This window comes from Staurois parvus, unplaced genomic scaffold (genome assembly GCF_062004578.1).
Source record: "Staurois parvus isolate SC_StPar_1 unplaced genomic scaffold, SC_StPar_1.0 ptg001328l, whole genome shotgun sequence".
Taxonomy (NCBI): Eukaryota; Metazoa; Chordata; class Amphibia; order Anura; family Ranidae; genus Staurois; species Staurois parvus.
Window position 1 is genome coordinate 4366021 of NW_028319124.1, and position 16658 is coordinate 4382678.

At 46.9% G+C, this 16658-nt stretch overlaps 1 protein-coding gene across 1 annotated transcript in view; it reads left to right on the forward strand.

Moving 5' to 3' along the window:
• Positions 1-3681: 3681 nt before the first annotated feature.
• LOC149436949 (G protein-coupled receptor kinase 5-like) overlaps positions 3682-16658 on the forward strand; it is a 122490-nt gene continuing 109513 nt past the window's right edge. The window contains exon 1 of the mRNA XM_089661290.1: positions 3682-4169. Coding sequence (XP_089517416.1) covers positions 4118-4169 — 52 coding nt within the window. The 5' untranslated portion in view covers positions 3682-4117. The remainder of the gene's footprint in view (positions 4170-16658) is intronic.

Here is a 16658-nt window from a genome sequence, read left to right on the forward strand (position 1 = left end):
AAAACAAACCAATTTTGAATCAATGATGGGAAAATCATGCAAGAAATGTAATCGAAAAAGAAGAGAACATTATTGGCCATGAAAATTCTTTTCTGTAGGAGGTGAAATTAAAGGCTTGATTGGTTGAATTTCAAAATCAATGGTGGCACCATCAGATTACAAAATGCACAACATTTCTGATTTTTAAAAGAAAATGAGTCCAGGATTCGACCCAGGTATGGTCTGCATTCGGAAGAGAGAAAAGTAGCGCCAGGGAGAGCAGATATAGTGAATGCAGGGTCCTGGGAGTTCAGATATAGTGAATGCAGGGTCCGGGGAGAGCAGATATAGTGAATGCAGGGTCCTGGGAGACCGGATATAGTGAATGCAGGGTCCGGGGAGACCAGATATAGTGAATGCAGGGTCCTGGGAGACCGGATATAGTGAATGCAGGGTCCGGGGAGAGCAGATATAGTGAATGCAGGGTCCGGGGAGACCAGATATAGTGAATGCAGGGTCCGGGGAGACCAGATATAGTGAATGCAGGGTCCTGGGATACCAGATATAGTGAATGCAGGGTCCTGGGAGACCAGATATAGTGAATGCAGGTTCCGGGGAGACCAGATATAGTGAATGCAGGGTCCGGGGAGAGCAGATATAGTGAATGCAGGATCCGGGGAGACCAGATATAGTGAATTCAGGGTCCGGGCAGACCAGATATAGTGAATGCGGGGTCCGGGGAGAGCAGATATAGTGAATGCAGGGTCCAGGGAGACCAGATATAGTGAATGCAGGGTCCGGGGAGACCAGATATAGTGAATGCAGGGTCCTGGGAGACCAGATATAGTGAATGCAGGGTCTGGGGTGATCAGATATAGTGAATGCAGGGTCCTGAGAGACCAGATATAGTGAATTCAGGGTCCTGGGAGACCAGATATAGTGAATGCAGGGTCCGAGGAGAGCAGATATAGTGAATGCAGGGTCCTGGAAGACCGGATATAGTGAATGCAGGGTCTGGGGAGACCAGATATAGTGAATGCAGGGTCCGGGGAGACCAGATATAGTGAATGCGGGGTCCAGGGAGAGCAGATATAGTGAATGCAGGGTCCGGGGAGACCAGATATAGTGAATAGAGGGTCCGGGGAGAGCAGATATAGTGAATGCAGGGTCCGGGGACACCAGATATAGTGAATGCAGGGTCCGGGGAGACCAGATATAGTGAATGCAGGGTCCGGGGAGACCAGATATAGTGAATGCAGGGTCCGGGGAGAGCGGATATAGTGAATGCAGGGTCCGGGGAGACCAGATATAGTGAATGCAGGGTCCGGGGAGGACAGATATAGTGAATGCAGGGTCCAGGGAGACCAGATATAGTGAATGCAGGATCCAGGGAGACCAGATATAGTGAATGCAGGGTCCGGGGAGACCAGATATAGTGAATGCAGGGTACGGGGAGAGCAGATATAGTGAATGCAGGGTCCGGGGAGGACAGATATAGTGAATGCAGGGTCCGGGGTTTAGTAACACTTTAAATAGACTGTAGTGTATTTCTGCAAAAAACGCATAGGTGTGAACCAGGCCTTCCATGAGCTATGACATCATGAAGAAGGAGACTGTTCTACTGTTATGAAGTGTCCCTCCCCATATTCCAAATGTCTGGTAATCGGACAGACACAGCATAGGATTGGACTACAAATAACTTCCTCCCTACAGCTTTGGTCGCATCACTCACCTGTAATGAAGGATGTCCCAGGTTGTGCCAGCAGCCGGATCCTGGAGAAATCTTCACTGCAGGGTTGCCCTGTCCTCTTCCTGTCACTGCAGTGCCTCACAGCTTCAGGCCAAGGCGAGGGTCACACCCATGCAGGTTGCAGTTGATACATTTTTCCTCTGCGTTTTGGGTTTTTTTTCCGGATGTGTTAATGTTGCTGAGGGGGAGGGGGGATGTCTGTTGTGATACAGGAAAATGCACCAAAAACGCATGCAAATGTGTTTTTGATGTGATTCCCATCACATGGAGCCAAAATGCACCATGCTGCGTGTACAAAAGTCCCTGCACATTTTTCAGAAATCGCACTGCATAGATGTGAACAAGTCCCATAGGAACTAATGTTAAATGGACTGTAATGTGTTTCTGCAAACGCACTGAAAACGCAGAGGTATAATCCAGGCCTATGGCTAGGGTCACACTATTGCGGATTTGCGGGCTGCGTCTGCACGGGCATGGCAGCCCACTGATTTGAATAGACTGCAGTGCCTGTGTTTCTCTCAGGAAAAGTGTTCTGGCAGCATTTTGAAAATGCAGCATCTGGGAAATCGCAGGGTACTCTTGCAGCATGCAATTTCTTTGTGTTTCCTGCACCCGCAAATGTGCTGCATTATACATGTGTGGAGGTGTCATTAGGAATAAATGGCTGCCCTGTGCGTTTTTAAAGAGCAGCATGTTTTGGCTGTGGGTGCAGAACCGGCTGCGGGTGCAGGACCGGCTGCAGGTGCAGAACCGGCTGCGGGTGCGGGAACGGCTGCGAGTGCAGGACCGGCTGCAGGTGCAGGAACTGCTGCGAGTGCAGGAATGGCTGCGAGTGCAGGAACGGCTGCGGGTGCAGGAACGGCTGCGAGTGCAGGAACGGCTGCGAGTGCAGGAAAGGCTGCTGGTGCAGGAAAGGCTGCTGGTGCAGGAACAGCTGCGGGTGCAGGAACGGCTGCGAGTGCAGGAACGGCTGCAGGTGCAGGAATGGCTGCGAGTGCAGGAACGGCTGCGGGTGCAGAATGGCTGCGGGTGCAGGAATGGCTGCGATTCCCGGGCCCACAACCATCCGCAGTGTGTGAGCCTGGTCTAAAGACGGACAGTCCTCAGGGAGAAGACATATTCAGAGAATGCTGCTCACCTGGCTTCAATATTTTCTAGAAGAATCCTATATGCAGAGAATTGCAGCAGCTAACACTGCTCACCTCCTTCTGAGAATGCTAGTTGCCTGGCTGTCTAACAGAATCCTATATGAAGAAAATTGCAAGTGCTAGTACTGCTCGCCTGCTTCTGAGAATGCTAGTTGCCTGACTGTCTTTGGCTTCAATATTTATTAATAAGAATCCATCCTATATGCAGAGAATTGCAGGAACTAGTACTGCTCTCCTCCTTCTGAGAATGCTAGTTGCCTGGCTGTCTAACAGAATCCTATATGAAGAGAATTGTGAGTGCTAGTACTGCTCGCCTCATTATGAGAATGCTAGTTGCCTGGCTGTCTTTGGCTTCAATATTTCCTATACAAGACCTATATGCAGACAATTGCAGGAACTGGTACTGCTGACCTCCTTCTGAGAATACTAGTTGCCTGGCTGTCTACAGGAATCCAATGTGCTGAGGATTTCAGGGGCTGGAACGGTTCACCTCCTTCTGAGAATGCTGGTTGCCTGGCTGTCCTTTATGCAGCTAATTGCTGAGGCTTCTATTGCTGGGATTGCCAGTCTCCTGGCTGCTCCTCTAACCTCTGGAGGCAGTACACACCATTGGCTCTGTATGGCAGCCAGGGACCCGACATTTCCTGAGCCTGCATTGAGGAGACTTCTCAGACTGACACCCAATGGGAGGCCCTCCTCCCCCCAGGAGCACAGCATCTTCCCCCCTCCCCCTTGCACACTACAAATCCCGGCATCCCCTACGCAGCCCCGGCCGTGACGTCAAAGCTCAGACTCCGCCCCGTCCTGGGCCGCTCAGCCTCCGCCAGCCTCCAGGTCCATGTTACTTCCTGCTGCCTCTGCCCCGGGGATCGGCAGGCGTGGGGTGTCCCCGGCCCAAGAAGAAGAACCGCCTCTTGTCACCTCCGTGTGAGCGCCGCCGGAACATGGGGCTCCCCGCCCCCCACAAGTTCTAATCCCCCCCGACATTGGCGGCCCCCTCCCCCATTAATGATGATTATTTATTGTCAGTGCTGAGCCCCCATCACTGTGCCCCCCTCCCCCTAGAAGTATCCTCATCATCCGGGACTTTTCTCTCTCCTCCATTGATGGGATCCCTCCATTGATCCCCATTGATCAGGATTTGGGGTGCCCCCCCTCCCCCCAGGTTCATGTGGTCTCCGCCGCCCTCTGACCCTTTGTTTTCGGGTGAAGCTGGCGCTGTGAATGAGCCCCGGAGACCATGGAGCTGGAGAATATCGTCGCCAACACCGTCCTGCTGAAAGCCAGAGAAGGTAAGGGGCGCACACCCCGGGGCTCTCGGAGATTCCAGAGTTGTATGTTTTGTGGGGTTTGTTAAAGTAGATTTGTAGACAAAACATTAAAAATGTGGAATATTTAAAGGAGAACTCCAGGAATGACAGAACGCCATTAGGGCTCATTCACATGGGTGGCGGTAAAAGCAAATGGTTGAGCTGCAGTTTTAGCGCCCCTACACACTGCCCATTTAAAGCCACAATACAGCCAGAGGGGGCGGTCACATGCAGATTTTATTGTGGCAAGGGGAGTTGTTAGGTGGCACCGCCTGTCGCGTTGATGGGGCCACGCCGCAACTGCGAGGTAATCGCTGGCTTGTGATCACAGAGCTTGGTCTCGTAAATTATACAAATGAAATTATAAAAAAAAAATCAGGAGGCAGCAGGTTGGTGTGGGCTGGAGGGAACTTGGCCTTGGGGGGAGGGGGGGGGGGATACTACAAGGATGTCTCTTATAGAATTCTTGGAGTTCTGTCTTAAAGGGTTAATTCACCTTTTAAAAAAAATTATAAAGGCGAACTGTCAGTGGGCATTGTCAGTGTGATGGAGCTGACCAATCAGCATCGCTCTGATCCGTCCTGGCATTACTGAGAGGATCTTTCCTATTGGACAGGCTGTGGGGTCCTGACAGCCCGGCAACCTGGAGTGCCGACTCACATAAATGCAGTCTGAACCTCGTGCAATCTGCATGACGTGAAATAACATGGCTTCCTATGGTGCCTGTTCACATATGTCCGGTGTGGATTGGAGAAGAGTCCCGTCCAATTTCTGAGCAGTCCGGTTCAGGTGCGGATTACAGGCCCATTGACTTCTATGGGAACCGCTTCTGAATCGCACACGTCATGAGAGTTTGTGAACATGATTTCAGGACCGTTTTCTCTCTTCATATCATGACCTGACCGGCTGAATGACTTCTTTCCATTTGTTCTGGAAGCAGAGCTGTCAGCCGCACATAAGTGAATCGGCACGGAAGGTAAGTACAGCAGGGATTGGTGTAAAGGGGAGCTAACACTTTAAAGTCTAAGTTCACCTTTCCACAGAAAATGAAGGACCGTACTCCCCCTTCGCAGATTGAGACCGTACTCCCCCCTCGCAGATTGAGACCGTACTAACCCCCCCCCCTCGCAGATTGAGACCGTACTCCCCCACACCACCGTACTCCCCAGTCCCCACTGTACTTACCTCTGGATGGTGAGCTGTCAGTGCTCATACAGCCGTCTGGGGATTTGAAATCCATGCCTTTCTTCCCCGTCTTTACTTTAGGGCTTCTGGGATGGTTCAGAGCAATTCTGATTGGTCAGGTGCTTGCACGCAACCACCTTAACCAATCAGAATCACTTTGATCCATCCTGGAAGCCCTAAGGTAAAGAAGGGCAGGGAGTTGAAATCCTAGACCGCTGCACCAGCTGCATAGGCACCGACAGCTAATCACCCATAGAGGTAAAAACATTGGGTACCAGAGGGGTTGGAAGATGTAGGGCAGGGTTCTCCAAACTGTGGTCCAAGGGCCAGATGTGACTCTTTGCTAGCCTTCATCTGGCCCTTAGGGCACTATTCTTCCCAATGATATGAAGCACTATTCCTCCCACTGACACCGATGATGGGGCACTATTCCTTCCGCTGACAACGATGATGAGGCACTATTCCTTCCGCTGACAACGATGATGGGGCACTATTCCTTCCGCTGACACCGATGATGAGGCACTATTCCTCCCGCTGATACCAATGATGGGGCACTATTCCTCCCGCTGACACCGATGATGGGGCACTATTCCTCCCGCTGATACCAATGATGGGGCACTATTCCTCCCGCTGACACCGATGATGGGGCACTATTCCTCCCGCTGACACCGATGATGGGGCACTAGTCCTCCCGCTGACACCGATGATGGGGCACTAGTCCTCCCGCTGACACCGATGATGGGGCACTAGTCCTCCCGCTGACACCGATGATGGGGCACTATTCCTTCAGCTGACGCCATTGATGAGGCACTATTCCTCCCGCTGACCCCAGTGATGGGGCACTGTGCCTCCTTCTACTGACCACCAACCCTGAGGCCATGTTTTTTTTACTGTTGCTGGGACATTTTCTACTTCCACTGGCCACAGTTGGGTGATCATATCCCCCCTTATGTATTATACATGGAGATCATATCCCCCTTATGTATTATACATGGAGATCATATCCCCCCTTATGTATTATACATGGAGATCATATCCCCCCTTATGTATTATACATGGTGATCATATCCCCCTTATGTATTATACATGGAGATCATATCCCCCCTTATGTATTATACATGGTGATCATATCCCCCCTTATGTATTATACATGGAGATCATATCCCCCTTATGTATTATACATGGAGATCATATCCCCCCTTATGTATTATACATGGAGATCATATCCCCCCTTATGTATTATACATGGAGATCATATCCCCCCTTATGTATTATACATGGTGATCATATCCCCCCTTATGTATTATACATGGAGATCATATCCCCCCTTATGTATTATACATGGAGATCCTATCCCCCCTTATGTATTATACATGGAGATCCTATCCCCCCTTATGTATTATACATGGAGATCATATCCCCCTTATGTATTATACACAGAGATCATATCCCCCCTTATGTATTATACACGGAGATCATATCCCCCCTTATGTATTATACATGGAGATCATATCCCCCCTTATGTATTATACATGGAGATCATATCCCCCCTTATGTATTATACAATGAGATCATATCCCCCCTTATGTATTATACAATGAGATCATATCCCCCCTTATGTATTATACATGGAGATCATATCCCCCCCTTATGTATTTTATTATACATGGAGATCATATCCCCCTTATGTATTATACATGGAGATCATATCCCCCCTTATGTATTATACATGGAGATCATATCCCCCCTTATGTATTATACATGGAGATCATATCCCCCCTTATGTATTATACATGGTGATCATATCCCCCTTATGTATTATACATGGAGATCATATCCCCCCTTATGTATTATACATGGAGATCATATCCCCCCTTATGTATTATACACGGAGATCATATCCCCCCTTATGTATTATACACGGAGATCATATCCCCCCTTATGTATTATACATGGAGATCATATCCCCCTTATGTATTATACATGGAGATCATATCCCCCCTTATGTATTCTACATGGAGATCATATCCCCCCTTATGTATTCTACATGGAGATCATATCCCCCCTTATGTATTCTACATGGAGATCATATCCCCCCTTATGTATTCTACATGGAGATCATATCCCCCCTTATGTATTCTACATGGAGATCATATCCCCCCTTATGTATTATACATGGAGATCATATCCCCCCTTATGTATTATACATGGAGATCATATCCCCCCTTATGTATTATACATGGAGATCATATACCCCCTTATGTATTATACATGGAGATCATATCCCCCCTTATGTATTATACATGGAGATCATATCCCCCCTTATGTATTATACATGGAGATCATATCCCCCCTTATGTATTATACATGTTGATCATATCCCCCCTTATGTATTATACATGGAGATCATATCCCCCCTTATGTATTATACATGGAGATCATACCCCCCCTTATGTATTATACATGGAGATCATATCCCCCCTTATGTATTATACATGGTGATCATATCCCCCCTTATGTATTATACATGGAGATCATATCCCCCCTTATGTATTATACATGGAGATCATATCCCCCCTTATGTATTATACATGGAGATCATATCCCCCCTTATGTATTATACATGGAGATCATATCCCCCCCTTATGTATTATACATGGAGATCATATCCCCCCTTATGTATTATACATGTTGATCATATCCCTCCTTAATCTCCTCTTCTCAAGAGAGAATAAATTCAGTTCCTCTAATCTTTCCTCATAGCTGAGCTCCTCCATGCCTCATATCAGTTTGGTTGCCCTTCTCTGTACTTTCTCCAGTTCCCCAATGTTCTTTTTTGAATTGGTGCCCAAAACTGAACTGCACTGGGTGTTGTAAGCTCACTTTTCTATGAGAAGTTATTCTAGAAAGTTGAACTTTTTCCCATATTGGATAGGGACAGTTCTAACCTGTCTTTTTTTGCCATCTGTGTCCGATTGGGGAGATTTCCCTTCATTTCCTGTCCTATTGCCAAAAGAGGAAGTGAGGAAAAATTGCCTCAAAGCGAGGGGATCCATGGCTGTCATCAGAGCTAGTGTCCCCATTAGAAGATTTCTTCTCAATCCCAAATTTTTGGTTGTCACCAGAACAGGAATATTCTTTCACTTTTGTTGAGTACAGTAAACAAGGGGTTATTTACTAAAACTGGAGAGTGCAAAATCTGGTGCAGCTCTGCATAGAAACCAATCGGCTTCCAGGTTTTAGTGCCCGGTCATACCTGTGTGATTTTAAAATTGAAATCCCACCGAATTAATGTGAATGTTAGTCTTACCCACCTGGTCGAATCAAGCCCGACTTTGAAATCGTGCGATTTTGAGTGAAGTTGCACGATTTCAAAGTCTGATGACACGCCAATTTCAGGTGCAATTTGCAAGACATCTGACACAGATGTCTATGCAAATCTCATGAAAAGTAGTGCATGTACTACTTTAGAAATCAGTGCGGCTCCGACCAAGTCAGAACTGCGCTGATTTGACCGCTGTTATTGTGGACAATAGGGTGCAAATGATTTGCAAGTCGCATGGCATGCAAATCACATGACAAGTCGCACCCGATATGACCGGGGTGTAAACATGTGATTTGCTGCAGGATGCTTTCTAAAGTAGTTCTTGCATTTTTAAAAAATTTTTAATTTTATGATCTATAAAAAAAAAGACCACCAATTTTGAGAAAAAAACAATGTTTTTGACCTATGCCATAAAATGTGCAGTAAAATTTTTTTTCAAAAATCTAATTTTCTCATAAATTTAGGCCCAAATGTATTCTGCTACATGTCTTTGTTAAGGAAAAAAAATCCCAATACGTGTAAATGAATTGATTTATGTGAAAGTTATAGGGTCTACAAATGGTGGTGTATATATACTGCAATTTATTTATTTTTTGTATACTAGTAATGGTAGCGATCAGCAACTTATAGCAAGATTTCGGGACCAAGGTGGGCATTCTGACACCGGGGGGGGAGAACTGACTGTCGCTGACAATCCCCAGTGACACCAATACAGTGATCAGTGCGAATGGGAAGGAAGGGGTTAACGGGTGATCAAAGGGTTAATTGTGTGCTGTTTTACTATGTGTGCTGTGTGTGTGCTTTACACTGTAAGCATGTTGCTTTGTATGGCTCTGCTATGCACAGCAATACAAAGCAGTGTGCTGGAGCTGACGGGAGAGATATGTGTTGTTTACATACAGGTCTCTCTCCTCCGGTGATACATGGCGATCGCCGGGTGCCGGTGGGGAATCACTCGCCATGACCCTGTGATCAACAGGTGAGGCTGCCAATTGCTTCGGGGGTAGGGCTCGCTCGCGCCCCCTACCTGGAAATGCAAAATCGCGTATCTGTACATGGTTTTGCGCACCCCTGCCACCCTGTAGCAGTATTCTATAGGGCGGCGGAAAAGCGGTTAACCCTTCTCTTCTATTCAAGTTTTTCAATGCTGGTTAGATCTATGGGTAGAGGATGAAGCTATAATACTTCATTCTTTTCCATTCTACCTCATTCCTTTAGCAGGCTTCCATCATCTGTGTGACCAGTTCCCGCTGCCTCTACCCTAAGCCTCTGTTCACACCAATCCGATTTCTCATGCAATTTGACAGTTCAAAGTTGCACCCCATTTGTGCCTATGGAACTGTTCAAGTTGATGTGACTCTGACTTTGCGGTGTCGCACCGATTGTGAGAAAAGGTTCTTGCACTATTTTTGGGTTAAATTGCTATTTAATGTGCGACTTGCATAGACTTCTGTGCATGAAGTCACACAGATGTCAGGCAAGCCGCACATGAAATCGCACTGATCCACGGCTTTGAAATCGCGCTACTTCAAGTGAAATTGTTTGATTTCAAAGCCACTAATCAGTGTGAACCAGAGCTAAGACTCTCCGGCTTGCAGTCACACAATGACGTCATCAGGTACAATGCAGGGAGGACCAGTAGTCCTGCACTGTATGTGATGGTGGAGAGGGCTCAGAGATGATAGAAAAGTGCTGGGTAGGTGAGTAAGGCTAGCCATATATTATACCAGGGGTTAAAATTTCGAGTCCAGACCTACTAAGCAGATATACTGACAGGAAGAATCAATGAACTACCATGGCATTCCACAGCGCCTTGGTAGTGCAGTGAGAACTACAAGTTGACAGCCGCTAAGGCTCTATCAGCCGCTAGCAATGCATGTAAAATCTGGCAGGTTGGTTGTACCCAAGTTGATCGATCGATCAACTTGGGTACATTCAGCTTGCCTATACATGGGTCAAATCTTTATTGGTTCCTGGTGAACCAGCCAAGATTCAAAATGTCTATTGCTGGCTTTATCTCAAAAACTTTACTAATGCAAACATAAAGTACTGGTCCTTACTAATTCGTCCAAGCTCACTGATTGGTTGCTGAAGGTTACTGCACATCATTACCGCTCACCCATTAGTTGCTGGAGGTTACTGAACATCAATAAAGCTCACAGTTTGGTTGCTAGAGGTTACTGCACATAGTTACCAATCACCCATTAGTTGCTAGAGGTTACTGCACATTATTACTGCTCACCCACTAGTTGCTAGAGGTTACAGCACATTATTACTGCTCATCCACTGGTTGCTAGAGGTTACTGCACATCATTACTGCTCACCCATTAGTTGCTAGAGGATACTGCACATCATTACTGCTCACCCTTTAGTTGCTAGATGTTACAGCACATTATTACTACTCACCCATTAGTTGCTAGAGGTTACTGCACATCATTCTAGCTCACGGATTGATTGCTAGAGGTTACTACACATCATTTTCACTCACTGATTGCCTGCAACTCAGTGTCCTCCTTTGCAAGCTGCTCCAGTCCTCCCGCTACTTTTTTAATCTCCCCCTACTGCTGACAGGAGAAGGGTGGAGGAGAAGAATCTACACACAGCCCACTCTGTGTGTTTGATCTCTGTGCTGATGACCAGAGAGGGGGTGAGAGGAACACAGAAATCCTGTCTGCCTCACTCCCTGTCACAGCTGCTCCAGTCCTGACAGAGGGAGAAGCTTGCCTGCAGCCCACTGATGTGCCTCTCCCCTGTCACAGTGTGGCCTGCTAGAATTAACCGGCTGGGAGTGCAAGCGGCGGAATCCGCTGCACTCGCTAGACCTGGAAAAATATTTGCGGGCAGCGTGGGCTCATGGGGGCAACTGCTTTTGGGCTCCACAACAATGACTGGGCCCAGGTCAGCTGCCCCTTTTGCCCCACGTTAGACGGCCCTGGATCGAACCAAGATTGTACAGTCAGCCTGTAATGTGTGGTAGAGAGAAGCACTCTTGAATTGTGTTGGTGACCATCCTCACCAGAATGCAGAGGAGAGGGGATTTATCAAATCTGGAGCAGCTGTACATAGCAACCAATCAGATTGTATTTTTGGCTTTTTCAGTTAAGCTTGGAACAAGACACCTCGAAGCTGATTGGTTGCCATGCACTGCTGCTCCAGATTTGATAAATTCCCTTCAGAGTGAGGGAAGATAAAAAATGTTGAGTTGTCACCGGAACAGAAACCGAGAGGAGATCTTCCAAACGAGGTGCATCTCCTGGTGACCACTTTTAATAAAAAAAAAACAACACAAACCTTTTCGACTTTGATTTGCTAAAACTGGAGAGTGCAAAATCTGGTGCAGCTGTGCATAGGAACCAATCCGCTTCCAGGTTTTATTGCCAAAGCATAAGGCTACGTTCACACTAGCCTTGTTTTGAAGCGGCAGAAAGGCGTTTGGGAAGCGTTTTTACTGCTTCCCAAACGCCTCGGACAATTCTGCCCATTGCAGCACATGGTGCTGTTCTAACGGGAGCGGTAGCGTCGCGGCGCATCGTGGTGCGGCAAAACGGATGCCTCTGGACGAGTCAGGAGGCATTGAAGCCTCCTTTTCTAGTCTATGGTGCCGCTCCGCAAACGCCCGGTCGGCATTTGCGGTGCGGGAACACCATCCAAACTTCATTATAGGCGTTTGTGGGGCATTTTTAACGCTCAGCAAACGCCTAGAAACCGCCGCTGAACCTCGCATGCGGCGTTTGCCGAGCGTTAAAGAACGCTCCGCAAACGCTGGACCAACGCTTGCCAAACATTATAGGGGCGTTTGGCAAGAGTTGGTAAAACAGTCAAGTGTGAACGAGACCTAATAGATCAAGTTGAAGTTAGAAGCTGATTGGCTACCATGCACAGCTGTACCAGATTCTGAGTGCTCCAGTTATTCCCCCCCAATGGTAACCACATTCTTTCTGCAGCGTTTCCTCTAGACCGGAGTTCCCCGGGTCACATTGTACATCCCAGGCGTTGGAAGAAACCATTTTTTTTCCTCGGTTTATGCTGCGCTGTTGGATTTTTAGGATACACATGCTTCGTTTTTATTTGCTTTTGGCCGCTCACCTGTGTTTAACAAGCCAAGAGATTCTATGGACTGTTTTGCAAGTCAAAAAATTTGTCTGAATGGGAGTTGCGGGATGAGTGGTGGAGAACCTCAAGATCAGGGGTGTCAATCTGGGATCCCCCAGCTTTTGAGAAACTACAAGTCCCATCATGCCTCTGCCTTTGGGAGTCATGCTTGTAACTGTCAATCTTGCAATGCCTCATGGGACTTGTAGTTTGGCAACAGCTGGCGGGCCGCCAGTTTGACACCCGTGCCCTAGCTGGATTGTTGTATTGCGCAGGTGACAGATTACCTTTCAGATCCGTGGCGGATGACACTGCGGTGTCAGTAATATATTCACTCTTTGATCTGGTTACTTGTAATTTTAAAATGACTTCCTCGGCACGGAGGTCTTTGTGGTTTTTCAGTTCTTGACACTGTAGACTTCTAGTATAACAAGCATGTGGATGTACTAGAGCCCTGGTGCACAACCTGCATGTGGCCCTTTGGTGCTTTTTGTGTCCTTGGGGGCCCCAGCAGATTCTAATGTTGCCCCGTTATGGCAGTGATCTTTGGCAGTCTCATGTAATGCTTCTCCAGTCTATGACTCTTGAAGCATGTTCCCAGTCTCCACCAACCCTATATCACAATCAGTCTCTGACCAGCTATTATATTATCTTAATAGTCTGACTATCTCTTGTATTATTATGTTAACAGTCTCTAACTAGCTCTTTTTTTGATGCCCACAATCGCTGACCGTCTCTTGTATCATGTCTGCAGTCTCTGACCATCTCTTGTATCATGTCTGCAGTCTCTGACCATTTCTTGTATCACGTCTGCAGTCTCTGACTGTCTCGTGTATCATGTCTGCAGTCTCTGACTGTCTCGTGTATCATGTCCGCAGTCTCTGACCATTTCTTGTAGCATGTCCGCAGTCTCTGACCATTTCTTGTAGCATGTCCGCAGTCTCTGACCGTTTCTTGTAGCATGTCCGCAGTCTCTGACCGTTTCTTGTAGCATGTCCACAGTCTCTGACCATTTCTTGTAGCATGTCTGCAGTTTCTGACCGTCTTGTGTACCATGTCAGCTGTTTGACCTTCTCCTGTATCGTGCCTGCAGTTTCTGACCGTCTCTTGTACCACATCTGCAGTCTCTGACCGTCTCATGTATCGTGTCTGCAGTCTCTGACCGTCTCTTGTACCACATCTGCAGTCTCTGACCGTCTCATGTATCGTGTCTGCAGTCTCTGACCGTCTCTTGTGTCATGTCTGCAGTGTCTGGCTGTCTCTTGTGTCATGTCTGCGGTCTCTGACCATCTCTTGTGTCATGTCTGCAGTCTCTGACCATCTCTTGTGTCATGTCTGCAGTCTGTGACCGTCTCTTGTATCATGTCTGCAGTCTCTGACCGTCTCTTGTATCATGTCTGCAGTCTCTGACTGTCTCTTGTATCACGTCTGCAGTTTATGACCGTCTAATGTATCACGTCCGCAGTCTCTGACCGTCTCTTGTAGCATGTCCGCAGTCTCTGACCGTCTCTTGTAGCATGTCCGCAGTCTCTGACCGTCTCTTGTAGCATGTCCGCAGTCTCTGACCGTCTCTTGTAGCATGTCCGCAGTCTCTGACCGTCTCTTGTATCATGTCCGCAGTCTCTGACCGTCTCTTGTATCATGTCCGCAGTCTCTGACCGTCTCTTGTATCATGTCCGCAGTCTCTGACCGTCTCTTGTATCATGTCCGCAGTCTATGACCGTCTCTTGTATCATGTCCGCAGTCTCTGACCGTCTCTTGTATCATGTCCGCAGTCTCTGACTGTCTCTTGTATCATGTCCGCAGTCTCTGACTGTCTCTTGTATCATGTCCGCAGTCTCTGACTGTCTCTTGTATCATGTCCGCAGTCTCTGACCGTCTCTTGTATCATGTCCGCAGTCTCTGACCGTCTCTTGTATCATGTCCGCAGTCTCTGACTGTCTCTTGTATCATGTCCGCAGTCTCTGACCGTCTCTTGTATCATGTCCGCAGTCTCTGACCGTCTCTTGTATCATGTCCGCAGTCTCTGACCGTCTCTTGTATCATGTCCGCAGTCTCTGACTGTCTCTTGTATCATGTCCGCAGTCTCTGACTGTCTCTTGTATCATGTCCGCAGTCTCTGACTGTCTCTTGTATCATGTCTGCAGTCTCTGACCGTCTCTTGTATCATGCCCATGGGCTTTGACTATGTACTGCTATGCATCTGCTGCCGGTTCATTTTATGTGCGACCCTTTGGTGATGTCAGCGGCTGCCCTTGTGGCCCCCCATATCAAGAAAGTTGACCACCACTGTATTAGACTTTTTGGAACATCAAAGATTTGTGGTTTCTGGAAAGTGGGTCCTTCTATGTCTTGTAGTAGGTGGTCACATTTAGCTGGACTTGTTCTGTAATGTAGTAGTTGTTTCACAGCTTCTCCAAGCCATTTTTGAGTTTTAATTACATCATCTTAGACAATCAACATCTGCTTTGATACGTTCTGTGGTGCCAACAAAAATTCATTCAGAGGGGAGTGTACTGGCATCATTTACACACGCATGCATGGAAAAGCATAATTCTTGTGGCTAGAATACCTGAATATTCTACGCAATACAATCCGTACACGCAATGGCTTTTACAAACTATATGCCTGTCGTAGCACATGATTTATGCGCCAAAACAAGCGGCAGTGAACAGCTCTTTGGAGAAATATCCAGCATAGATAGGAGTATTTTAACCACTTGCCCTCCAGAGGATTTCCCCCCCCCTTTCTGACCAGGACATTTTTCCGTTACGGCACTGTTACTTTAACTGACAATTGCGTGGTCATGCAACACTGCACCCAAATGATATTTACTTCCTTTTTTTTTTTTTGTTTCCCCCCACGAATACAGCTTTCTTTTGGTGGTATTTAATCGCCTGTGCATTTTTATTTTTTGCGCTATTTAAAAAAAAAAAAAAAAAAGACCTGACAATTTAAAGAAAAAATTATTTTTTTGACTTGTGATATTAAAAATGTCCAGTAAAAAAGTTTAAAAAGTCAAGTTTCATCATAAATTTAGGCCAAAATGTATCAGAACATGTATTTGCTAAGAAGAAAAAAATCCCAATACGTGTAAATTAACTGGTTTACGTGAAAGTTATAGCGTTTACAAATGGTGGTATAGATACTGGGATTTTTTTTTTCTTTTAATTTTTACTAGTAATGGCAGCGATCTGCGACTTTTATAGCAGGACTGCGGCAGGCATTCTGACACTGGGGGGAACTGACTTGGTGTCACTGACATCCCCAGTGACACCAATACAGTGATCAGTGCTAATAAAAAGCATTGACACTGGGCAGGAAGGGGTTAACAAGTGGGGAGATCAAAGGGTTAAATGTGTGCTTCTTTACTTTGGGCTGTCTGTGTGCTTCACTGTAAGCGAACTGCTTTGCATGGCTGTGGTGTGCACAGCCATACAAAGCAGTGTGCTGGAGCTGATGGGAGAGAACTGTTTTGTTTACCCCCCTGTCGGAGATGCTCGGCAATCACCGGGCACCAGTGAGTAATCACCGGCCGGGACCCGGTGATTGACAGCCACGGCCCCTACCCGGAAATACAAAATCATGTGTATACATGTGTGATTTTGCACACCCGTGCCACCCTGTAGCAGTACCTCTGCTATAGGGCAGATGGAAAGCGGTTAATACACCTGTGTGCATGGAACCTAACTCTCCTAACACGTTACACTTTGTCCTTTTTCAGGCAGATTTGGAAAAAAAAATACTCTGCATAAACTGTTGGCGCTATACAAATCCGATATTATAATAATAATTTTTATTTCTTGATCACACTATGCTCTTCTGGGTGCTTTTCTCCTGAAAAGAAGCATTAAAAACCCATCTAAGCA